Consider the following 25916-nt stretch of genomic DNA (forward strand, 5'->3'; position numbering starts at 1 on the left):
TGCATGTTAATAAGCAACTGTATGCATGACTTAAATGTGGTCTGTGTGTGTATGACTGATTTATATGGCAAATAATGTTTAAACAATTCTTAAAGAATTCTGTAAAAGAAATTATTATTCACAAACATTTGTAGTTTCAAGTTTAAATGAACTAACACAATGTCAAGCTATTCAAACAATAGTCTTCAACTCATTTGAAAGTGTAATTTAACTGTATCTGGCTCAGTATCTAGTCTCTCCTTTCGGTTTCCTATTCCGTTCTGCCCTGTTTTATCTCATCACTCGCATCAATCCTACTAGAAAGATATTACATCAGACACTCGACACACACGATAACACTGCATAACAAAGAGAATGGCAAATTTCAAAGTTTTGATACATAACATATATACTTATAATATTTATATATATATATATATATATATATATATATATATATATATATATATATATATATATATATATCAATACCAAAGTTTAATGCTTATAAATCTCTATCAGTGTAAACATTTCTAGACAACTCTTTCTAAAGTTCGTATTCAGAGTCCAGTAAACAAGAAAACTTGTGGAGCAATTAATGGTACCGCAGAAGTCAGAAACGGACCATAACAGGCTTGACAAATTCACGAACATTCCGAATTCCATACCGGTGATGGCGTACCTCAGAGCGTGGTCGGCGAACCTGGGCAGGTTGCAGATCGTGAAGATCAGAGCCAGGCAGAGAATCACCCGCACCAGCCTCCGCTCTCGGGTGCTGAGTGAGTACTGTGGAACCGAAGGATGGCTTTCCTTCTTGATGGCATGTCGGAATTTTGAGGAGGCATGTAAGACGTGAATCATGACAGCCGTGCAGGACAAGAGAAGAACCTGGCACATAAAGAACAGCGCCACGACAAATACGCTCATCAGATACTTCTGTAGCACCAAAAACTCTTCGGTGTATTTGAAAACTAGAAAGAGACGTTCCTTTGTCACGTTCTTATTGTCTGTAAAATTGATGGGCGACCAACTCAAGTTCTGAGAAGCGTAAAGAGGCAGAGTAAACCCTATATACACTGTATACACCACGAGGACAGCCGTCACAACTCGAGACCTACTGAACAGTTGCTTGACTTTGAAAGGGAGTAAAACGCAACAGCATCTTTCCACGGAGAGAAGAGCCGTTATCCAGCCGGATATAAAAAAACAAGTGTAGCGAATCCAGCCGAGCTCGAAATTTCCCAACACTCGCAAATTCGATGGATGGTCTGGATACATTTTATCCAGTAGATAGCAAAGACTTGTGGCTAACTGGGTCAGTGTCACGATGAAATCAGTGACGGACAGGGCGAAGACCCCAACGCTGTTTCCGTTCTGCAAGCCGAGCTTTGACAGCACAATGAGGTTGATGCAGTTAGCGCCAAGACCCAGAAATGAGGCCATACCGTGGGCTGCTATGGCTATGACAGTGTAGAGCAGTTCTATTACTGCTGCTGGTATGATATCAGAGTTCGAGTCGGGCGCTAAAGTAGTAACGCCTCCTTTTGACCTAGACATCGTAAAAATGTGGAGGCTCTCATGACTCGTAACGTTCTGTGAGTTTTGGTCAACTAACATGCTGATGATATTTTTACATAGCAAACTAGAAAGATAACATTTACACCTGGAACAGTTGTATTGATTTATTTGATGCGAATTTAAGAAGAGATGTACAGAAAATTAACAAAATAAGATGCACTTACAATGAAAAAGTTTCAAATGTAAGATTTATAAAATGCAAAGATTTTGTGTATACACATGCTTCATAGATATCTCACTTTCTTCGCCACAATAACTTATTGTAATTAGAGTGACAAAAAAGAATTTGCTATAAAATATGTTGTTCTTCTAGGATAGGAATCTCATTATGACTTTGTATGAATATTATGGGTTTATTATTAAAATATTATTTTATTTTAATACTGTATATAAAATGTTTTCATTAAAAAGGTATGCCACTTATACTAACATGTTTTTACAAAATAATGTTAACTGGTTTTGTAATCATAAACTTCGTGAACCTTCAATTAAAATAAAATCAAAGAAAGTCGCTACTTTCAAACAGTTGACTTTGTTCTATGATCATATACCATCATCCTATCATCGTATCCGTTGAGTCAGTCATCTTTGATCTTTGCGCTGAAGTAAATGTACGAAAACGTGTAATGATATACTAACCCTTGAAATGTTGGTTAGCTAAAATGAGGGACATTTCTACATCCGGTAATTTGCAAGGGTAAGCGACTCTTGCGTACACAAGTTCGTGAAATATTTTAATGGAAAGATCAATTGTTGGTTTATTTAAATGAAAAAAAACATTTATTGAGTAGTACTGTCTCAAGATATATTGCATACAAATCACTTGCAACAAAACATCATGCCATTGTAAAAGATGAAAGGCATATAAAGTGCACTTTTCTATAGCACTTTTCTATAGCACTTTTCTATAGCACTTTTCTATTGATGCTGTCAAAGCCGCTTACTTGGGCCAGACAGGGTCACAATGGTTTAAGCCCGTAATAACCGGCCGGTCTGATTAACCGATTCGACTGTACAGCAGAATTAAAAATAAATGACCATTTAAAAAGATGCTTTATTTCTTTTGAAGATAGGAACTAGTAACTACAACTTCCCAGTAGTGTAAGGGCGACGCAGCTATGGGGGACGTAGTTCGCTCACCCTGTATTCGTTTCATTCATTATCTTTTGGTTTATGAGGATTTTGAATTACACATAAAAGAGTTTCAAAAGTATTATTCCAGACCCAATATTAAAAAAATTAACTGATCTGTTAAATTCTAAACCTGTAAAATTACTGAAAAATCAAAAAGTTTATTCATAAAAGAAAGACTGTCATTTTTCAACATTTAACCCCATTAGTTATGGATTGTCTGTATGTGCGTGTTTTTTAAAAGGTATGGGAAGACGATTAGTTGTGAATGATGCAACATAGGTGGCATTGTCGTCATTTGGTTTCAGTTAGGGGAGACGACCCCAGAACGTGAGATTGAAAGGTTGTGTTAGTGTAGTGAGTTTGATTTAGTTAAAAAATATTATTACTTAAGTTTGGTACATTTATTTTATCTCATATCAACTTGATTTTTGTCTATATTGTAATAAAACATATATTTAATATTGTTTACAAACTAGTTATTCAAGTTATTAAAAGTTTTATTAGTTAAGATATAGTACGCCAACGACGGTTTACAAGTCTACCCGCAGTTTGGTGCTACAAGTCAACGATTGCCAATAACACATTTACTTATCTTATATAATACAGACGTTACTTCAAAAAAGAAGATAATTACGTCCTACGCGTCATGCATTTAGTCATGCATATTAACCAATGACTTAAATTCTGCCAAGTCACTGGTTTTCCTGGCTAGCTCAGGCAACCCATTCCATGCTCTAATAGCACTAGGGAAGAAGGAGTGTTTGTACAAATTTGTCCTAGCATACGGGACGAGGAATGTGCCTTTATCTTTGTGTCTTTCAGAGTATTTTGTTAAATTTTGTTTATGTATTTGAAGATTGTGGTTTAGTGTTTTATGTATAATTGCTGCTTTAGTTTTGAGTCTTCTGTCCTGAAGGGTTTCTAAATTTAGTAATTTTACTATAGAATTGTGTCTTGTTATTTTAAAATGCAGCTTGATTACGTTATTGTATTGTGTCGTGGCTTGTGGCTGGTGCTTAGATAATTATTTCACTGTTTGTCTAGTGTGTGACCTGATAGTTGCGGTACCGTTGTTAATTATTATAATTACAATGAGTAAAATAGATCGACTTCTTTTGTTACTATATTTAGACAGCTGTCTACGACAAGGGGAGGCTAACCTTTTGGTTCCATGTGCCAAATTTTGTTCACTCCTGATTCAGATGTGCCACTTTTAGTTTTAGTTTTTGAAAGTTTCGACATTTGTTCACATTTGGTTTGTTATACACATTTGGTTTGTTATACGCATTTAGTTTGTTCTACCATATTTGTGTTTAGTAATTGAGGAGATTAAAGACTAATTTAAAACAAAATTAACTTTACTTACCGTCTTTGTTAACTTTTTTAGTTTGCATTTTATAATTACTATATATCATTTCTGAACCACTTATAGACTAATTATAATTTGTGAACACTGATAGCAGTTTTAAATTTTAAAACATAAAGACAATATATTTTTCTTTTTTTTTTTCGCCCACACTGAATCTCTAATATTAAGACTTTATTTCATGACCAGTTTGTTTTTGATAATTTTCATGAATGCAAATATTTGCTCGCATCAGTATCTGACAGGCAAAAGCAAGATAACAGTTCCAGTAGCTCTACCAGTCATTGGCGGCATAGTTTATTTTAGTTAACTTTATTTAATTGACGATTTCCTAGACGTGACTTTGCTTCCTCAAATATGTTTGACTATCTGGTTTTTAACTTAGAGTGACTTAAGGCCAATAAGGTTTTTAAAAATGTTGAAATTATCATTTTGTTTTCTAAAAATGAAAAGCTTAAATAGGTAACAAGAAATTCCAAGGCAAACAAATAAGAAGAAAGAGAATGCATCTATTTCAGAATACAGAAACACATAATTTGTGTTTTATGTTTACTAGTCTGAATAGTTATATAAACATTTCGGTTAAGGTCAATTCGTCGTAATGGCTTGTAAATTAAATTCCTTTGAAACCTTTCTTTTCTTCAAAAAAAGTGCTTATTATCATTATATTTTTTTTGCGACAAGGATTGCTGTTTGTTAATTTTTTTTCTCTGGGTGAGATGCACCACTTTTAATTGGGCGATGTGCCACTTTTTGGCGCATGCGTCATAGGTTGGCCACCCCCTGACCCAAGAGCTGATCTAACATCTGAGTTATTCAAAACACTTTTTATTTCAATGTGGGTAGAGGAATAATTATTTCGATACTTCGGCTCATGAAAAGTTGGCAACAGAGTAAAGATATGAAACAATTAATGAGGAATGATTCAAAATGAGCTTAGTTCCTAGAAAACTCTGGGTTATGAAAAATAAATGTTGATCTTATATTTATTTGTGAAACAACGCTATCTGAGTTTGGTACGTGAAGTTTAAGTGATTATTATATTCAGCAATCTCACGACCGAGAAGAAAACAGTCATGATTCAAGTAAAGATGTGAAGACGCTACAAATATATGGGATGTCACAATGTGCGCAGAGACCGTAGCCTCCTTCGCAAATCGACAATGGTCGAAAAATGCATACTACACAGTGGCACAAACATTTTTCCTCATGCGATGTATCAAAGAACAGCAAGTACCTATACAATTTGGAATCAGCGGCGTTTCAGGTTCTGACATGACAGAGTGTAGCACTGTGCAAGCTTCTTAGGGTCACCAGCTACTGATTCTTTCTCAGGGTTGATTACCTGTTTTTTTACCTTTTGTTTTATGGAAGGGGTATGAGAGAAAACTAGTTAATGCAGGTGACTATCTCATTCATTGCAGTTCATTAGAAATTCCGAGTAATCTTATCTTAACTTATAAAATACAGACGTCTCTTCAAAAAAAGAAGATGATTACGTCCTACTTGTCATGCATATTGTCATGCATGTTAACTAATGACTTATATTCTGCCAAGTCACTGGTTTTCCTGGCTGGTCTAGACCCGGGGTCGGCAACCTGCGGCTCGCGAGCCACATACGGCTCTTTGGGTGTGAAGCTGCGGCTCTTTAATTCCATACACAAATATTATTTATTGTATCGAAACATTTTTAAAAATAGTTCTGAATCTTTTTTTAACGAAGATTAGGCACAGATTCTTTCTCTCAGCCACTTGCACTCGTTTTTCACCACACCCCTCCCCCATTACATGCGTCGTCACTGTTGTCAGTCCGCCTGAAGCTCTCGAATGACGTCGTCGTCGGATGTTTCTATGTAGGTTTTAATTCGCTTTGACGCAAGACGACTTGGCATCTTAAACACTTGCTTTAACTGTGACGTATAGTTTGTGGTTGTAGTACCATGTAGTTTGTTTGTAAACGAGTTACAAACGAATTATCTTCTCAAAGTTAGAAGCAATTTACAAGTAATGTTATTCTGGTAAGCTGTGCGGCACCACTAGATTTGGCACAAAATGGAAAACCATTTACGATGACGAGTATGTCAAAAACTGCTTCATACGTGCATCTAAAGGATTTAATTCGCTTTGACGCAAGACGAATTGGCATCTTAAACACTGTTTCATGTTTAAAAAAAACGAACCGGAAATATTGAAAAAAATCAAAGATTTGCCACTATCCGCTAAAACAGTACAAGACAGTATAGCTAAAATGTCTTCAAATGTTACATATTAACAGGTGGAAGATATTCATTTTTTTTCTTCCTTATCACTTGCTATAGATTAGTCTTGCGACTTAAAGACACGGCACAAGTTGACCATTTTGTCAGATATATGTCTTTCAAAAGTCTAAAAGAAGAACTTCTAGGATTGCTACCGCTTACGTGACAAACTAGAGTGGACGATAGGGAGAATGCCGTGCAAAAATACATTGAAGACAATAATATAGATTCAAATAAAATCATTTTAAAAGCAACTGACAGAATATGACAGGAAAAAATAAAAGAGCAACAACGATTTGTCGGAGCGAAATAAACCAAGAAATTCTTACGTTTCACTGAATAATGCACCAAGAAATGCTTTGTGCCCAAAACGATTCCAACCTAAATAGATGAGGTCATGAATTTGGTAATCAAGACTGTTAACAGCATCTTGTCAAAAGCCATCTACCACTTCAACGAAATGGAGACTCAGTATTCCGACCTCCTTCTTCCCAAACAAAAGCTATGACTTTCCAAAGGTAAGGTGATGAAACGTTTAGCTTTGTGCTTGAATGAAATAAATACATTTCTAAATGACAAAGACATTTATCACACCGAACTAGAGAACGACAAATAGTTACAAAAGTTTTTCTTTATAATTGATATAACAGCGAAAATCAATGAGCTGAATCTAAAACTGCAAGTAAAGGAAAACCCATCCTATGTTTTAGTGGAAGAATTGGTTTGTTTTGAAGACAAATTTATTCCTTTTGCAGAAGATATTCAGAGCGGTCAATTACTTCATTTTGAATGTCTGTCTAAAGCAGTATCGCGATAAAATCAGTGAAAATTTTAAGATAAGATAATTTTATTGATCCAATCAAATGGAAATTCAGTTTGACTACAATTGACAACATCAGCGTAACTACTGTACAATAACAGTATAGATGACAAATTCGAACAACATTCACACACGAAACCAGCGCTTTATGATATGACTTCTATGTACTTCTTGATGACGACAGCTGATCTTGTAACACCCTGACCGAAAGTGGGATAAAGGAATTTTTAGATCTTTCTGTTTTAGTCCTAATGGAAAGGAGACGACCACTTCGTTCACATCTTATGACACGAATTACTTCATCACAGTTGTAAAAAAATCAAAGAAGAATTTCTTGACAGATTTGAGCAGTTCGAAACCAACAAAACTATTCGAGCATTCCTAGTACACCATCTCAACAGTTGGAGGTCCAGAAATGTAAGTGTGTAACGCAACAAAGTGGACAACTGTAAGGAATGCCGCGAGTTGATTCGGCGCATGGAATAAACTTCCAGATTGCTACAGTTAGGTGAAGAAGCTTGCATTTGGAGTGCTGACTATGTATCGATTGACATAGTCGTGCGAGCAAGCGTTCTCTTGCATGAATATAATTAAAAGTAATGTAAGAAGCCAATTAAAAATTGAGCATTTGGAGTCGTGTTTGAAACAAAAAAAAAAACAATAAGTTACCGTATGAGCCAAATGTATCCGAAATTTCTAAAACCATGCAAAGCTAACTCACCCATTGAATTAGTTTGCTTAATTGTTTGTTATTGAAGTACAAGTTAATGTTGTAAATAAACGTTTAACTTCTTTAGTTGTTAACCGAAATAAAAAATAATTATCTAATAATGCCATATTATGTTATATATTTTAAAAAAATCATTCTATTTATAGTTGGCAAAACAAAAAACAACAACAACGTTGCGGCTCTTTCAAAACTTCGAAATTTTGTAAATTGTAATTTTTGGCTCTTTCAACTCAAAAGGTTGCCGACCCCTGGTCTAGACAACCCATTCCATGCTCTAATAGCGCAAGGGAAGAAGGAGCATTAATCATGATTAATTAAAATAATGTATTTAATAGCAAACACATTTGATTAAACTAATATCATGTTTATTAGTTTCAAACATGTTTAGAAACAATTTTCTGTTTTAACATGAAAGATATCAGTCTAAGTAAATAATGTATTCTTTTTATCTTCAAACATAAAAAGTTATGACATTTTTTTTAGTTTACTAAATTTGCATGCTAATGAATTTAGCCAGAAATCAAGCTGTACATGGATCTATATTCTAATCTTTTTTTTTAATACATTCAGTAGCGTCTTACAGCTTTAACGTAATGCTATTTTCCAGAGATGCCTAAGTGAGTCATTCGTTTGCTGTACTATTCTAGAGTTAACCCTACTCGAAATGGTGGCCTGGATGCCACAGTTATTGATCCTGTTTATGAAGACACAGCAGCATCGTACATCGTATTTTATGTAGCTATTATTCAGTCTATTGGATATTGAGCTATTATTATTATATATTAATTGATACTGGAAACTTCGCTTGCCAGAACTGTGCCTGTGTTGTATTTTGTATGTTCAATAAACAAGTTATATGTCCGTGAATCGGCATTCCGAATCTTCATTCTGTCTTCATATGTGTTGTCACTGTAATCATTGGTAGCACCCAAATAAGGAAGGTTCACTAACCGTTCACTAACCGTTCACTAACCGTTGCTTCTAAAATCAGTCCTTGAGCGTCAATGGTCAAAGTTCTGGCAAACGTCAGTTTTTTCCTGATCATAGTAAAATGAACATACGCCAATAATAATAATTTGCTTACAAGGCTAAGTTGACTCGTCAAGCTGTACAAAGAAATATGTCGTTTGCAAAAAAAAAAGACATAAGAACATTTCAATGTCATAAATCAGGATGCCCAAACTACGACCCGCGAGCCATATCCGTCCCTCAGCATTGTGGTATGTGGGCCGACAAAACGTAGCCACTAAGTGTCAAAACCAATTAGACAAGAGCCAATACCTTCCTGCCCTTTTGTTGGGAACCTCAAGCTTTCTTAGAGTCATTTTATGATATTTTAATATCCATTTCATTTATCTTTAACAAAGCGTTTATATTTTAGGCAATATGAGCTAAAAGATTTTGTTAGTCTTTGGAAACCGCCGCTGCTATCTAATCTGGCTGTGTCCTTAAGATTAAGGTAGGTGTGAAAAGGGATTTATTTCTGCGCTTTGGGTCGTGATCTGTCGCTATAAAGCGAGTCTTATCGTGTCATATGTTCACAAATGAAATGAGACAGCAGAAGAAAATTAAAATTAACTCAGAACGTAGAAAGTTCCATCTATCGATCGATGTCTAAAAGTTTTGTACGATTGACATCTAAAAATTGGAGGATGGACGTCTTAAGATTGAAGGGTTGACGTCTAGAGATAAAACGATTGACGTCCAGAGATCGAACGATTGAAGTCTAAAGATCTGACGATTGACGTCTAAAAATTGAAGGATTGACGTCTAAAGATTGGAGGATTGACGTCTAAAGATGGGAGGATTGACGTCTAAAGATGGGAGGATTGACGTCTAAAGATTGGAGGATTGACGTCTAAAGATTGGAGGATTGAGTTCTAAAGATGGGAGGATTGACGTCTAAAGATTGGAGGATTGACGAAGTTATTTACGAAAAAGAGACAAAAGAATGAGTCGGCGATAAGCAAAAAAAGTAAGTAAAAGTCTTTTCCTACGGTAAAATTGTGAATCCTGGAAGAAATGCACCATGAAAAGAATAACACAGTCAAAAGACGTCAGCCCTTCACACATGACAATTACAAGGAAAAGTTATGGATAAAAATATCCATTAAAAGCTAAAAGACATAGCAGCATATATTGAAATGTTTTCTATTGCTGCTGACAAGCCCATAGACATATTTGATATTGCTAACTAATGATATTTACTCACAATAAAAACATCAAATTTTAGGCTTTGTGGAGCTCGCAAGGAACCAACACTGACGAATGGAGGATCTTTTTCTTTCTTTGAAAAGTTTAGTGTATGTGACTACTAAAAAAGTCAGAACTAGGTTGAAAGACAAAAAGAACTGACAACTAGAGTTATTCGAAATGTTGTCGTGTCAAATAGAGTTGACCTTTGCGTCTTCATAGCATTCACGTTCCTTAAGTTTGTTGAACCGTTAAGACACCACACATGATCTGTTGACAGTCTTTTTTCTCAATTCCTCTCTATGTTTTTTGCGTAGAAGACTATATCTTCTCTATACCGATAATTGCGCCATATTAGATCACAATGAACAAGATCTCCAGATCGCTTTCAACGAATTTGCATACGCTGGCGCCTCTTTTAGTTTATCTATAGATAGGCCCGTACATTCTTTTATACTGTCTTCACATCGCTTTCTAGGTTTTGCCTCTTCTTCATTTTCCTAACAAAATTCTCTGAAGTAAGGTCTTTGTTGACCATGAGGACCTTGTGATATGACCATAAAGGTTTAGTTTGCGTTTTTGTGACGGTGATCTTCAGGACATCGTGGGGGCTAAAGTCGTTGTGAGCCTGGTTGTAATTTCTTCCTTTGCGATACGATCTTCCATTATCAACAAACTAAATCTCAGTGGCAAGTCGATAAATATGGACCATTAATAAAAAATAAAAATCTGACCTTTGAAAAAAAAAACAAAAAAAAACAAAATAATATGGTGGACCTCAATTTACATTTCGTGGACCTTTAATTCATTTTTTCGCTTTCATATATCCCTTGGGAAGTCGTCGTAGACCCTTGGTGGTCTGTATATATATACTCCTTTGAGAATCTCTGATCTATGTAATGTAAATTCTTTTTTGTCGAGGGAATGTCTGACCAACAAACCTACCGATCTCATACGAGAGTGGGCAAGAACAGAACTATATTGGATTCTTGGTTTACAAAGAATGATTATTAGTAATAATCAAAAAACAATATCATTCTCTCTTCATGGTCCTCAGTAGTTAAAAAGTAGTTGTGATAAAGTTTACTTGATAACACAGTAAATAAACATCAGCTTCATTCTAAAGCATTTTTCATACATTCGTTCGCTAAAGCTGCGAAGCCGTGTTGGCAGAATTTAAGTCATTGGTTAATATGCATGACTAAATGCATGACGCGTAGGACGTAATCATCTTCTTTTTTGAAGTAACGTCTGTATTATATAAGATAAGATAAGAAGATTAAATGAATTATAATCTATGACGTTGACGTTTTTGTGTTGTTGTATTATTAAAAGAGTCTCTTCATATAACAAAACGTAACAATTTCTTCCTAGTAAGCTTAACGGTGGAGTAATACTAAATTCACACAATAGAAAAACTCAAAAGTTAAAATTTATTTCGATATTTGATCCGGTTTTGTCATTATCATGACTTAACGCCTAGTGGTCAAAGGTGTGTTTTCCCCTCAAATAGATAATTGTTAAAGAAGAATTCACGTATAAAGATCTATCCGGAATTTGTACATCTTCCACCTCGATGAGAGATCATCAGCTACATGGCTGTACAAAGATTTTAGACAGGTTGTCGAAAGAAAGAGCATTTTTGAGACAGACAGAGGCAACACAGTTTTAGCTGTGTTTGGAGTGGAAAATTAAGCTATGAACAAATAAATGCCAAAAAAAAACTAAAATTATGACCTATTTAAATCAACTGATCTAAGTGTCGCACTATAGTTTACTAGCTCCTAATTAAAAAGTAGAAATAAATAAACAAGATTAAAAGTAATCAAACGCCAAAACAACCAGACGGGACAAAATCGTCTTACAAAAACATTACATTACAAATTTAGGCTGTGATAAGAGTGTAGGCTACAAAGAAAATCTGGCTAAGCAGTAATTTAAATTTTCTTACATTCAGATTTGGTCTGCAAAACAACATCAATGAAACTCGAGTGAAATGGGACTTAGTGGAGAGTCAAATGTCTGTTTCCTTTAACAGGTAGCATTGTACGACATGACTCATTCAGACTTCCTGAGGCATGTTCTGTTCTAGCAGGTCCCTTTAGACATGAAGATAATGAAGTCATAGAACGAACCAGGAAGGCAGAGTATGGACGTGGATAGTTTTCAATCCGAAACAACGCATTGACATACAACCTCTTCACGCGGAACTTTTGTTTTCTTGGCCTTGCTAAAATTGTCAACATACAAATCTACAAGTCGGAGAGAAATTCTACCGTTCTGACACAAAGTCGATATGTCTTCTTCAAAAAAATTGACCCGATATAATTTCAGATGCGGTGGGAAGCGTGTTCGAGAGGCCAAGTGCGCTTGAACTTGGCTACCTAGAAGGGGGCTCGAGGTACGACACCCGACTCGGGCAGAGTTGTGTTTACTGAGCACCTAAAGGCAGCACAGAAAACCAACTCCTAGATCCCCCCTCCCCCCCCCCCCCCACTGGTCCACAAAATGAGATTGGACCAAAAAGCGCTCTGAGCATGCTATAAGCATGAAAGTAGCGCTATATACAAGGTATAATAAATAATAATGCATTCCGCGAAAAATGGCACAAATTAAAAGGCCCTGCCTAGAAGATACATCTCTTACTTGTAATATATTTATGGCTCTCTTTGTGGTAAAATCCGTAAGCCAGAGACGCCAATGAGTTACTCCTTGACTCTAAATAGCAGGCTGAGTACCAGTTTGGTAACAAAGGTGAGCGAAAATGAGAAAAAAAATGCATATCGTATTATTTTTCGAAGCAGTAGCGGTCTTTAAACGAGACTGATCGTCAATGAAGGCCTGCACACTGACCTGTAACGTCGCAACCTGTGGGCAGTTTAGATTAATATCATGTTCTGGTCTCCACAACCCACAGATTGCGACGTCGCAGGTCAGGCGTGAGGGCTTCTATAACGAGTAGTCTCGCTTAACCCTTAAAATGCTGAGCTGTTTTACAATGAGTGCATAAGCAATGGAGGCTAAACTACCACACGCGCCTTAAGGGTTAAAGCGGCACCTTTCATTCTGTTTATATCAGCACTAATGCTCACACTCAAACATACGATTGACATTGCATATAGAAAATCTTGCATCACTGAAGTAAAAAAAAGATTTTAGCCAATTGTCTGTCTGATATTGTTGATAGCAGTAACGAAACGAGCATGCTCTGGTGTAACTACACCTGAGACAGGTAAGAGGGCTGTAGAAGTACAACGTATGGGTGTGTACAAAAGAAAATATGTGGTTTTGTAAAATGTTTTACATGTTTAGGATGTTCCTTCAGAGTTGAAAATAGTCTACTTCCTAGTCCAAGCCTCCCTCACGACGGGGGATGGGAGCGGGCAGGTTTTGAATCCGGGACAATAGATAAATCCAAATGACAGTCCAGCGCGCAAACCGCACGACTAGGCAGCCATCCATTTTAGGGATGTTCACTGTATGGTCGCCTTACAGTTCACTTTCATGCAAAACTGCGACACAGCAAAAAAGAATTTAAAAAAAAAATAGAAAAGAGAGCGCCTCAGAACCTGCAACTATACCTTGCAAAACTAAACGCAGTTCAAGACAACGCCATTATTTTTTTTTTAAATCATTAATCATTAAATATTTCAGTTGAAATCGAAGAAAAAAATACTGGCTAGTTGAATCTATGATGAGAATTATATCGTGAGTTAGCAGAGCATATTTCTTGTGTATATAACATATATATATATATATATATATATATATATATATATATATATATATGTATATAAACGTGAGTTAACTTTAACAGAATGCGTGCTATCTATTTCTGTAATGATAGTTAACTGTTCATGTGTGTATGGTCTGCTGTCTTCCGGCCGCCATGCCCCGCTATCCTGCGGGAGACTTTGGCTTAAGTGTTTTGGAGTGTGGATACTGCTCTTTGCTAAACTTTTCAAAAATATAGAAGTTAATTTTCAAATCAACTCGATTCAGGTCTTGTGTAAGTCGCATATTTCTTACTTCCGCTTGTATGGAGGAGGTGTCGAGCTCAGACGTAGCAGACGATCAGATGAAAGTATAAGGACTGGAATAAATTATACATCCCTTTATGAATATGTATCAAATCAATTCAAACCCTACTTGTTTTACATTCGAATCATGCACAAAGCAATGTCTTGGCGCTAAACATTCAGTATGAATTACTTAATGATACATTGAAAACTAGCTAATTGTTCAGGAGCCTAGGGAAATTAATCAAGGGCGTAACCAATGGCGTCAATTGTCGCAAAAATTAAAATTTCAGCATTTCTCTCCAAGAAAATGTAGCACAATTTCATTATAGAATAGCAATTTACGTTGTTAGCTCATCTTTCATCCTTGGCATTAATTATCTGTTTTGAAATAAATTATACACTACGTCAGTAATCTGGCATCTCAAAAACAGAGGGTGCTGATATGAATGTAACGGGTTTTTTTTTTATTTTAAAGACAATATCAATAAGTGAACTCTTCTTGGGACAAAATGACACCCTGTGATACGCCATTCAAGCCTGGCTCTCATGAAAACAAAAAGAACTGATATTTTTTTTTATCACAACTGTAATTCTGCGCTCGACATCCAACATTGACAATTATGTTCCTTGACGATAGAATTTATTATAAAGGTGTGGCCTCGAAATGTATCAATGTTATACCGATAATTGCAGGCCGCATCAAAAGCCTTTCGCCAGGGTACACAACTTCAAACAAGCGTTTAACTAGGAATATGACGAGATCTTATAATTTTTACGCCTTGTTTTCAAATAAGAGAAAGTGTATAAGATGAAGCAAAAATTAAAATGTAGATCACTATTTTTTATTTATTTAAGAATAAAAAATGTAAATTAAAATAACAGTACATAACCTATAATAAGAAAATGTAAAGCTGTATCTTCTACATATTTCAGTTACAAAGAAGTAAAACCTGAAGATATATAACCTTTTACTATATTTCATATTAAAAGCAGACATTACTAGCATCTAATATACATTTAACAACCACATAACTAAAACAAAAAAAAGAACAACATTAAATATACTTTGCTGCTTTCAGGTTTTTGGGGGTATCTTGTTTATTTATCAGAGTGTCTTAATTCTTATTGCATCAAAATGTTTATAACCAAAAATACTTATGGATAAAATAAGGATTAGTTTAACATGAAGACATTTTCAGAGCAACTCAACGAAATGTGTCCTAATCAAAGCCGGGGTGATACGGCTAGTGCAGGTAACAACACATTTGATAGTGTGACAGAAGTATCAAAGAAAGCTATGATGAGTCCAAACTCAGATATCTTTGATGACTTCCTTTTGGAAGCTCTAAGAGTGGCCTTCATCTTTCCGGCTAATTTTATTCTGTCCGTGGTGGGCGTTCTAACCAATATCTTCAACATGCTAGTCCAGATGAGGCTAGGTTTAAAGAGCAGCATGGCCATCGGAATATTTGCATTGTCTATGACCGACCTTGTGGTCACCTTCCTTCAGCTGGTCATCAGTGTCTGCTACGTCCTGGACAAGATCTACCCGGACTACGGGATCGACTTCTGGGCAGTGGGGGTGTTCGTGTTCAGCTGGGCCCGCTACATGTTCTTCTTTGTTTCAGGGTGGATAACCACGACAATCTCGATTGAAAGGTGTTTCTGCGTCGTCTCCCCTTTCCAAGTGAGAACTATTTTTACCAAGAAGCGCTGCGTGGCCGCCATTCTTTTCATTTACGCGGTGCATTTCAGTTTAATAGTACCGATATACGCAGTTCAGAAACTGATTTGGACTTCGACCAGCTCCTGCGAGGATAATCAGACGGCTACCAGCGTGTTCACATTCACAATTGTCTTCACGGAAGAGTTTATTGACGTCCAGGTCATACTAAACAACGTTTACGCCATTGCCCTGTCCGTGACCTCACAATGCATTATAATTGTCTGCACCATCTGGATGATCTACTCTCTTAAGTCCTCGGCCAGAGTGCGGGTCGATGAAAACCAAGCCATCCTCACAAAACCCAACTTTACCGTCCTGTCCGAGCGCGAGCGAAGGATGGTCAAGGTGGTGTTGGGACTGGTCATTCTACTGACCTCCTGCAACATACCTCGTTACGCCATCATTTGCGTCTACTACTTCCTCCCGGGGATGAACGCCGGGAGCTACAAAAATCTTTCCGATTTCCTCTGGGACATTTCAGATCTTCTGAGTGTCATCAACTGCTCAAGCAACTTCTTCGTTTATCTTCTACTGAATGTTAATTTCAAGAAAACTCTAGCCACTTTATTCAACTGATTAGAAATAAACACTTTGTAGAAACCAAAAAAACAAAAACAAACCAAAAACAAACGATTATTTGTGTTTCCAGGATAGATCATTTTCACACTGCAATGAGAGGAGCAATCTAGATCTAGTCAGGCCCATGAAGAGGTGTTATCCTACCACTCGAAACGTTTGCACAAGGTCTATAATGAAAGTGCGAGTGCACTTAGACTAGATGATTTTTATAACCGCAGTTGCGCATCATGGACTGGCCCTGGAAAGGATTGCTTTTCAAGACGCTAAATGCTACAGAGCTTATTAACTTGCTTTTGTTTATTTACTCAGCCTGTCACTAAAAGCATTAATCAGATAGCATTTGGTGTTATTATATCTTGTTACGAACGTGATCAAATACCAGAGACTAATGTGATTTACATTATCGTGTACCAAAATTGTTGCTGCTTTGCGTGTGTTTGGACCTAGACTTCACAATGTGTTGACGTATTGTTTGTGTACCGTGTTAACTGATGCCATGTTTGAAGACAATTACAATACAGAGAGTTTTTTTTTTCTTTTAATGTTTAATATGTCTATATAATAGTTCCCCTTTCAGACCTTAAGATCTATGGGCCAGATGATGTAAAGGTCATCTGTTTCTTTGGCCCACGGTTAAGGACAGTGTCATGTGGACAGCACAACGACCAACCGCTTTTACGTTTCCACGACTAATTTCAGGAACTCATTAGCGCTGCGTGTCGTCACCTGGATTCGAACCCGGGACCCCCGGTTCAGAAGCAAAGCGCTTTACCACTGAGTCACGGCGCCTCCAGTGTGTCTATAGCAGTCGCCCAAAAGATTATAGAAAACAGCAAGCTCTAGATGTGCATTATGGATTAGATTTCAGTTTTTGCTTCACCTGAATTAAATAACGTTTTGCAGTCTTACAAAAATGGAATGTCTGGGAAGACATTTTTTTTAGAAACATCTCAAATTTATGAATAGAATATTGCTGATATATGGTATTACATAGATGTGGAAATAATTTCAAAGTTTTATGCTTGAGAATTATGAAATTTTACAATTAATTTTTTAAAAAAAATCAAGCTTAATTGAACACGAAAACATTTGACATTGTATAGCCCAGTGGTTCTCAACCTTTTATGCTTGGCGACCCTTTTTTACAATTCCCCACTCTACCGCGACCCCCCCCCCCCACACACACACATACAGCAATAGAAGAATAAACAATAACAATCCATATTTTCAATGGTCTTAGGCGACCCCTGGCAAATCGTCAATCGACGCCCAAGGGGGTCGCGATCCACAGGTTGAGAACGCCTGGACTATAGCCTCTTATAAAAAGTTAATTTATTTTGCTGGCAACTAGCAACTCGCTGATTTCAACTTTCTTTATATCGCTGTTGCTAGCTGTGTATAGAGTGTAAAAAAAAGTCATGGTTAGTTTTCTTATTGTGATTTCTAACTTGACATGAACTGCCTGCCAGGTCGTGTGGTACGAGCCCTGGGCCGAGACTATTCGTTACAGAAGGCCTCAACACTGACCTGCAACGTCGCAACCTGTGGGCAGTTTAGACCTATAGCTCGTTTCCCACGTTGTACAGACCGGTACAGCCTATTGGTCTAAACCGCCCACATGAAGTGACGTTGCAGTTCCGTGTTGAGGCCTTCTATAACGCTTTGTCTCGGCTGGGTCGTCTCTATGGTCCCGGAAGTAGATTATCTTCACCTTGAAAGGAACATCTTAAAGGAACATCTGAGACACGTAAAACATGTTTACATTTTCGACCAATGACCACACCGTAGACCGCATTTCGTTTATATATGTGAAGTTAAATCAAAGCGATTCTTCGGTGTCAATTATGAAAATTAAAATATTAATTTCTTTAATTCTTGGACTGAAATTTGTATTAACTTTGTAGGAAATATACTGTGCGTATTATCTGTGATTAGGCTGTATCTTAATATTTGATATTTGGTTTTTGGCACATTGGCACAATGTCGTGCCCAAAATCCAGGAGATTTTTAAGATAAGGAGACAGAGTGATGGGAAATGAAATGGAAGCAGACTGAGGTAAATAGGAGGCAGACACAATGATAGGAAAGGAGTAGGGCACTTTTGAGCTCCAGAAGTGCCAAGCAAAGAGTAAAGTAAAAAAAAAAAGTAAAGTTTCCCTTTCAGACCTTTTGGTATATAATATAGGACAGATGATGTTAAGGTCATCTGTTTTCTGTGGCCTATGGTTAACGAGGGTGCCATGTGGCCTTTATTTTTTCCCAACTGTCAGGTACCCATTAGAGCTGGCTGGACTGAGAGGCGCCCGAAGATCGCGAAATAAGAAATCACATTCTTCACCAGGATTCGAACTCCGGACTCCGGTTCAAAAGCCAAGCTCTTTACCGCTGTGCCACCGCGCCTCTCAAGCAAAGAGGAGGGCAGTTTAACGTCGTCTCGGGTGGGGGCCCAACCAAAATTATGCTGACACTTAAGATATGAGATAGTCTCTTTAACTTTCAGGGCATCTTTCTCTATACTCTATGACTCATTAAATAAGTCACACTTCTTTAATGGTAATATATTGGAATAAGCATAGGGAAGTAAGAAATGTTATACAATTGTTTAAAACACTTGAGACACTAAAAATATATCAGCATTGTGAGAGAAGTATTGCTTGAATTAAGTTTGACATACTTTATTCTGCTTGGATGGTTCTGTAATTTTGTTTTTATGACAGATAAATAAAGTTATATATTAAAACAGTAAAAGCTTTCTAAATACAATTATGTGTTAAACTGCTTGGCTTTCTAAGGTGTCTGGATATTTTATTCGACTGGAGACAAAAAAATTAAGCAAAGATTTATTCTGACATGACTTTTTTTTCTAGGTCCTTCGTTGTAGTAGTAGTCTTAGTCTTGGTTTATGTAGAAGTTAAATCTGAAGACCAAATGAGAATTCAAGTATTGGTGAGGAGCCAAAAGAACTCTTCTTTCGTAACAGGAACATTTGATTTTCAAAGTTGAAATCATAAATTTGAGAGATAATACACTGAACACAATAGAATTCAAGTTTAAGTATAATATAAAAAGTAGACTGAACATGAAGCTTGAAACTTGTAGACACAATGAACTGATTTATCCTGGATACAACCTTGTCTCATCTAATTCTAGTCTTTAAATACTTCATTAGAAATTAAATGTTACCAAAAAAGTTCTGGTTCCGGTTGAGCACTATCTTCCCTACACTGTCTACTCTTCTGTGTAGAAAGTCGGAGCTACTAGAAGTCATTGTGTAAACAAGAAAAATAAAAATTCTAATTATCAGTTTCAAAACATATTATATATACTATTTATATAGAGATCTAGAATTAATATGTTTATCACTTGAACATTAATGTTACAACAATTTAAAAAAAAAATGTATCCGCCTTTTCCAAAATCGAATAGAAGAAATTTTCAACTGGATATTAGAGTAATGCCTCATGCAGTCTCTGTCTAGTTGCTTCACGTTGATTGTTATACTAAGTTTTACAATTAACAACAATGGAACCCTGACGCTGACAATAGCAGTATCAACAAGGACTATTAACAGTGACAACGACTCTGGCAAGAACTAAGAACATCAAATCTTTCACAATGACATCAACATTAGCACTCCCAAAACTGACTTAACAATTCCTTACTGGTACACCATAAAAATAAACAACATAACATTAGCGTCCAAACTTAAAGTACGAAGAGATTGCACTTAGAATATATAGATATAAAACAAAAGTCAACCTAACAAGGGGGAAAACAGTCCTACCGAAAAGAAAATGCCCAAAGCATTAAAAATGCGTCTTGCCTGTAATGTATGAGCAGAAGCTCATATAGGACCAAAAGAAAGGTACCTATTTACGTACAAAATGGCGAGATGCCAAGACCAGAAAGTACAGCAAAATTGACGTCATAAAAAAATATGTCGTAGCGCTCCAGAAGAAAGCGTCGTTTCTTTTTTTCCCAGCACAAATTACTCGAAAAGAATAATCGACACCTAGTCTCTACACAAATACGATATTTATAACTAACGATCTGTGAGCCACGTTGTGAGAAGATCTGTGATACGATCAGTCAGCTAATCTGTGACACTGCGTTAATATTTCATGCGAGCCAAATTAGAAATGTAAAAATCGTTGCAATGTAGTAAAAGAAATATTAATCAATATATACATCCCACGGATAATCCGTCACGTTTTATCACATATATTCTCACAGATTATTTAGCAGATACTTGGTCACATATAATCACACAGATCATCTCTCAAGCCTCCTTCCTTTGGTTCATCTGGTAAACTCCTTTTTTAGTGTGACCGTGGAGCCCTATTCTGGAGAGAAATTCCCAGCTTTAAAGGTGGCATTTGGTTCTGTGGCAGAGGAAGCAGCCAGCTTTTGTTCCACTCACAGCTAATGCCCAGGCTTTCGTCTTCGTTCTGACCTGCTACACGTCAATAAAACCGTGAACCCAGAGGCAGGTGATCTGAGTTCTCTGACCACACATAAAGGGGAGGGGGGGATGTTCTTCATTGTTGGCTCCCTAACCAACATAAAGCTTATTCCCTGACCTATATAGAAGTTTGTTTTTTTATGAAAAACGTCTTTTTGCATAAATGAAGTCAGAATAGCTGACTGGTCATGTAATATGTGCTTCGGATTGTCGTCACGATTGTCCAAGAATTCGAATCTTGTCCGCTACTATCCTCTGTCGTTGAATGCCGTCTAAAATAAATCGTAATAATCTTTACTTTTAAACGAACGTTCGAAACTTATAAGTCAATTCATCTTCTAAATCTAGACTTCTATATATATATATATATATATATATATATATACATAATATTGCCAAATTATATCTTCTAAGTGAGAATGTATACATTTTAATCTTGAAACCATTTGCAATCCCTACTTTGTAAATAAACATGTCAATACTTTTTTTTTTAACCTAACAATAGTGAAAGTTAAATTCGGTAAATTGAGATTGGAGAGTAAATGTATACCTATATTTTTGTTTCACTTCATACCATTCTTTGTTTAAACTTAATTTTATAATGATCAGTGCAAACAAACAATTGTCTCATTACAAAAAAAAAAACAGCCTTCATTTTATGAAAGAGTTTTGACTGTTTAATCTTCTTGATGGCGTTTTAAAAATAGAACAACTCATTAGATGAGATATTGATTTCTTTACTTTCGTTTTTAATGAATACACTTTTTAAAATAGTTTTTTTTTTAAGACTTTGTTTTTAAAAAACAAACAGGATGAAAGTAACAATGGAAGATCAAAGAAGATCAAAGATTGAAGAGAGAGAGAGAGAGCAATGCTAAAAAAAAGAGAAAAAAAAGGAGTTTGAGAGAGTTGAGAGAGAGCGATAGAAAGTGTGGAAGAGAGAGAAGGATGATGATAAAATATAAAGATTGAGAAATGGGAGAGAGAGATACAGAGAGAAGCAAAGAAACAGAGAGCTAGAGAGCCAAATAAGAAAGGGAAAGCAGGAGAAAGAGAGGGACTGGAAGATGTGAGAGAGGGAGAGAGAAAGAGAGACAGGGGGAGAGAGAAAGAGAGAGGGAGATGGTGGAGAGAGAAAGTGAGAGAGAGAGGGAGATAGAGAGAGGGAGAAAGAGAGGGAGAGAAAAAGAGAGAAGGAGAGAAAAAGAGAGAGACAGGGAGAGAGATGGGGGAGAGAGAGAGGGAGAGAGATGGAAGGAGAGAGAGAGGGAGGGAGAGAGAGACCGGGAGAGAGAGGGAGAGAGATAGAGAGAGAGGGAGAGAGAGATGGAGAGGAAGAGAGAGATGGTGGAGAGAGAAAGAGAGAGAGAGGGAGAGAGAGGGAGATAGAGAGAGGGAGAAAGAGAGAAATGGAGTTCGGGAGGCAGGCAAAAGAGATAGGAACGACTGGAAGAAAAAAAAAATGGTTCCACAGAATTTGTAGAAAAGAGAGTAGACTCCTTAAGAGGTGCTGAAGACTTTGAATTAAATTTAAAAGACATACCATGTAGCCTAATTAATCAACGAATAACATGCTTTCTATGATAATGGGGCAATTATTTTCTTACTATATCGACCGCCTCTCTTTCTGTTTGGTCAGTCGGTCAAGGCGTGGAGCGTGACAGTCTTCTCGCTGCGGTCTGCTTCTTAAGCGCATGTTTAAATTATCCAATCTTTTATGTGCGTCTGGTAGCAGTGATTATCTACTCTTGCTTTTGTATATTCCAGGTGCAGTGTTTAAAAAAGATATACGTAAGTAGACATAAACCCTTTTAAAAACAGAATTCGAAATTAAATCTAAGACTGCTTTAATATTCATATTGTAGTCACATAGTATCACTACGGTAACAGAAGTGATACAATGGCCCTAAGGGTTTCATTGAGCATGGTGCCACAACAATGTATTGCCAATATGCTATTACAAGGGATAATATATTAAAAACTGTGTTAATTGTAAGAATTTCATTGTTTCAAATAATTACACATTGGTAATTAGAGAATAAGAAACAGTGTATATTTATTCTTCTTAAATTAGAATTCTGGTATATTTATCAGTTAGAGCAAAATAACGAATCAATGTAGGTCTACATTTTATTACAACAGTATAAACTCTAATAAAGAAAGGTAACTCTTAAATTATCAGAGTTCTCTTTCAATTCTCACACGCTCGCTTGTTAAATTAAATAATAGTAATAATAATAATAGAAATACAGATAATAACTATATAGGCAACGTGACAGTACTATATAAGATCATTATGTTTTGTTTTTTTTTTGTTTCAGTGTAATTGTTTATTTTGTTTTCCTTTAATACCACCGTATTTTTAAACTAATTGAGCACAAAGAATAAATGTCATGAGATACGACAGACAGTAAAAATAATTATAAAGAAAAGGGGAGGCGCAAATGTTGCTCTAAATGTTGTACTTGTTCAAATTGAAATAAAGATTTGCATCTATAGCGGAAAACTAACCAGCCAGGTAACATTACGGTTGTGATGTACAGAATATAGAAAGTGTTAATTAGCTTTACATTTGAAAAGGTAGAAAAAAAAATGTGTATGTTTTTTTGGCTCTGAAAAATCCAATTTGTAATCTTTTTTGTAGCATAAAATAATTGGTAGTATGAGTTGCAAAAAAAAGTAATCTCTTAATATGGAGTCCTCGCGAATGTTGAAACCTTTTATTCCACATACAGTGAGACATGACCGTTCCAACAAGCTATGTCTACATGCAGACCTCCAACACCATCCTAACAATGTTATTGGGTTCCATGCTTTCGTCTAGGACGTGTTCTACCGTTTTGTATCTATGCAGCATCGACATTGGCAGCCTCGACATTGGCAGCCTCGACACTGGCAGCCTCGACACTGGCAGCCTCGACATTGGCAGCCTCGACAGTGACAGCCTCGACATTGGCAGCCTCGACAGTGACAGCCTCGACATTGGCAGCCTCGACATTGGCAACCTCGACACTGGCAGCCTCGACACTGGCAGCCTCGACATTGGCAGCCTCGACATTGGCAACCTCGACATTGGCAACCTCGACATTGGCAGCCTCGACATTGACCGCATCGACATTGGCAGCCTCGACATTGGCAACCTCGACATTGGCAACCTCGACATTGGCAGCCTCGACAGTGACAGCCTCGACATTGACCGCATCGACATTGGCAGCCTCGACATCTGGGATTGAAGTGTTAAAGGATCGTGAGGTGCCAATATCGCTTGACCTTTTTTTTTTCAAACAGTAAACAGTCGTCTGTCATAGTTTAGTGTTAATGTTGTCCCAGACATTCTGGACCGGACAGCAGTGACCCCAACTATAGTTCCACTTGGATCTGTTCCACTCACACATCCGTGCACGCGCACTTTCAAATTTTTCTGGGCCCCTCCGGTGGGTTCAGAGACTCTTCAACCTTAGCTAAACGGTCTGCCTTTTTGTTTCCTGTGATAGCACAATGGGATGGAATCCAATGTCACGTCAGGCTAGACCAAATAAGATACTGACATCTGCGTGAACATAGAAGACAAATGTCTGTTCAGGTCTGGTAGAATAGTAGAAATCAATAACCTGAAAGTTGCCAATTTAATGCTGAAGAAAATGATACAGATCTAGTTTTGAAACAATTTTTTTTAGCTAAAAATTAGATATGACTTCGTGTCTTTTCAGTATATTGGATTTTTTAAAAAAAGTTAAATGCATGCTAGATTCTTTTAAGAATTTAAGAAACGAAATACATCTGCAACAAAACATAAATATTAAATCTTCAATTTAAATAAAAAAAAAATTATGAAGTTCTTAAAATTCAAAAGTGCTTAAAAAGTGATAATAAGGGTCTAAAAAAGTGCTAATTTAATGCTAACAATGTCTTACAAGTGGTGAAGTGAATAGAATCACATTAAATTAGCTTGTACTAAAACCGTGAAGTTATAGCATTAGTGGCTAGAGGATCGAACATAGGCAGTTTAAGATCACACTCTTTCTTTTATACCTGCCAACTAATAATTTGATTTTAGTATATACTTTTTTTAGTGTCCTCATTTCTTATATGTCCTATGATTTTTTTTTAATAAAAGATTTCTAAATTCAATTTTTTTTTTATGATCTGGCCTTATCTCTAAGCTGCCTGGTCGTGCGGTTTGCACGCTGGACTGTCGTTCGTTCAAACCCTGCCCGCTCCCATCCCCCGTCGTCCTGCGGGAGGTTTGGACTAGGAAGTAAACTATCTTCAACTCTGAAGGAACATCCGAATTATGTAAAACATTTTACAAACATTTTACAAACAAATGAGATAAAGTGCTTCACAGATATAAAGTGTTATAAAGTGATGCACAGTGCACAGCAGAAGTCATGATCTACATGTAAAACGTTTTCTTATCAATTAAACATCACGTGGCTAGAGATTATCAACCATTACACTTAAAGCAGATTGAGACAAAAACCTATTAGGCCAACCACTTTATTGATTTGCTCTAATTGAATCCATTTCTTCCGTCCTACAACCAGTTTTTGTCTTTGCTATGTGAATTACTCAAGTGCTTGTTCAGGCATAAAAATGACAAAAGAAACTCCAGGCATCGACTTAATCTAGCCGGTAAATATTTATCCTATGCATAATTATGTATTTTCAGCAAAAAAAAAACGTATCTGTTTTAAACAGGGTAGAACCTTATCTCAGCAGTAAATGCATGCTTAATGTAAGGATAGCATTTTCTCCGAGTTGAGCGCGATATTAATTGCAATGATTATCCCTGCATATACATTCTAGGGAAGACTTTAAATGATGAAAGTAAAGGCGGTTGGTCGCTGTGCTGGCCACATGACACCCTGCCCGTTAACCGTTGGCAAAAAAACTGATGACCTTAACATCAACTCCTCTACATATCGAAAGGTCTGAAAGAGAATTCTATTTTTTTTTTAGAAAATTTCGTAGTTAAAAAAACAACTATTTATTCGCTTAACAGTATGAGGCTGGAAGACTAAACCAATAGCTGTAGTGAGGTGTGCCCCCCATAGCTTTGTCCAGGG

General features: G+C 36.6%; 2 protein-coding genes across 2 annotated transcripts; one reads left to right on the top strand and one right to left on the bottom strand.

Annotated features, from left to right (window-relative positions):
- Positions 1-477: 477 nt before the first annotated feature.
- On the bottom strand, positions 478-1536 carry LOC106071995 (uncharacterized). The gene has a single exon (XM_013232228.2). It carries the CDS (start codon positions 1534-1536, stop codon positions 478-480), a length of 1059 nt encoding a protein of 352 aa, XP_013087682.2.
- Positions 1537-15263: 13727 nt separating this feature from the next.
- Positions 15264-16382, top strand: LOC106071996 (neuromedin-U receptor 2-like). The gene has a single exon (XM_013232229.2). It carries the CDS (start codon positions 15264-15266, stop codon positions 16380-16382), a length of 1119 nt encoding a protein of 372 aa, XP_013087683.2.
- The last annotated feature ends 9534 nt before the right edge of the window (positions 16383-25916 follow it).

The sequence above is a fragment of the Biomphalaria glabrata genome, chromosome 9 (assembly GCF_947242115.1).
Source record: "Biomphalaria glabrata chromosome 9, xgBioGlab47.1, whole genome shotgun sequence".
NCBI classification, from domain to species: domain Eukaryota; kingdom Metazoa; phylum Mollusca; class Gastropoda; family Planorbidae; genus Biomphalaria; species Biomphalaria glabrata.

What these genes read in the sequence shown, in the direction of transcription:
- LOC106071995 (XM_013232228.2), bottom strand. Translation starts at nt 1,536, where the DNA reads ATGTCTAGGTCAAAAGGAGGCGTTACTACTTTAGCGCCCGACTCGAAC.
- LOC106071996 (XM_013232229.2), top strand. Translation starts at nt 15,264, where the DNA reads ATGAAGACATTTTCAGAGCAACTCAACGAAATGTGTCCTAATCAAAGC.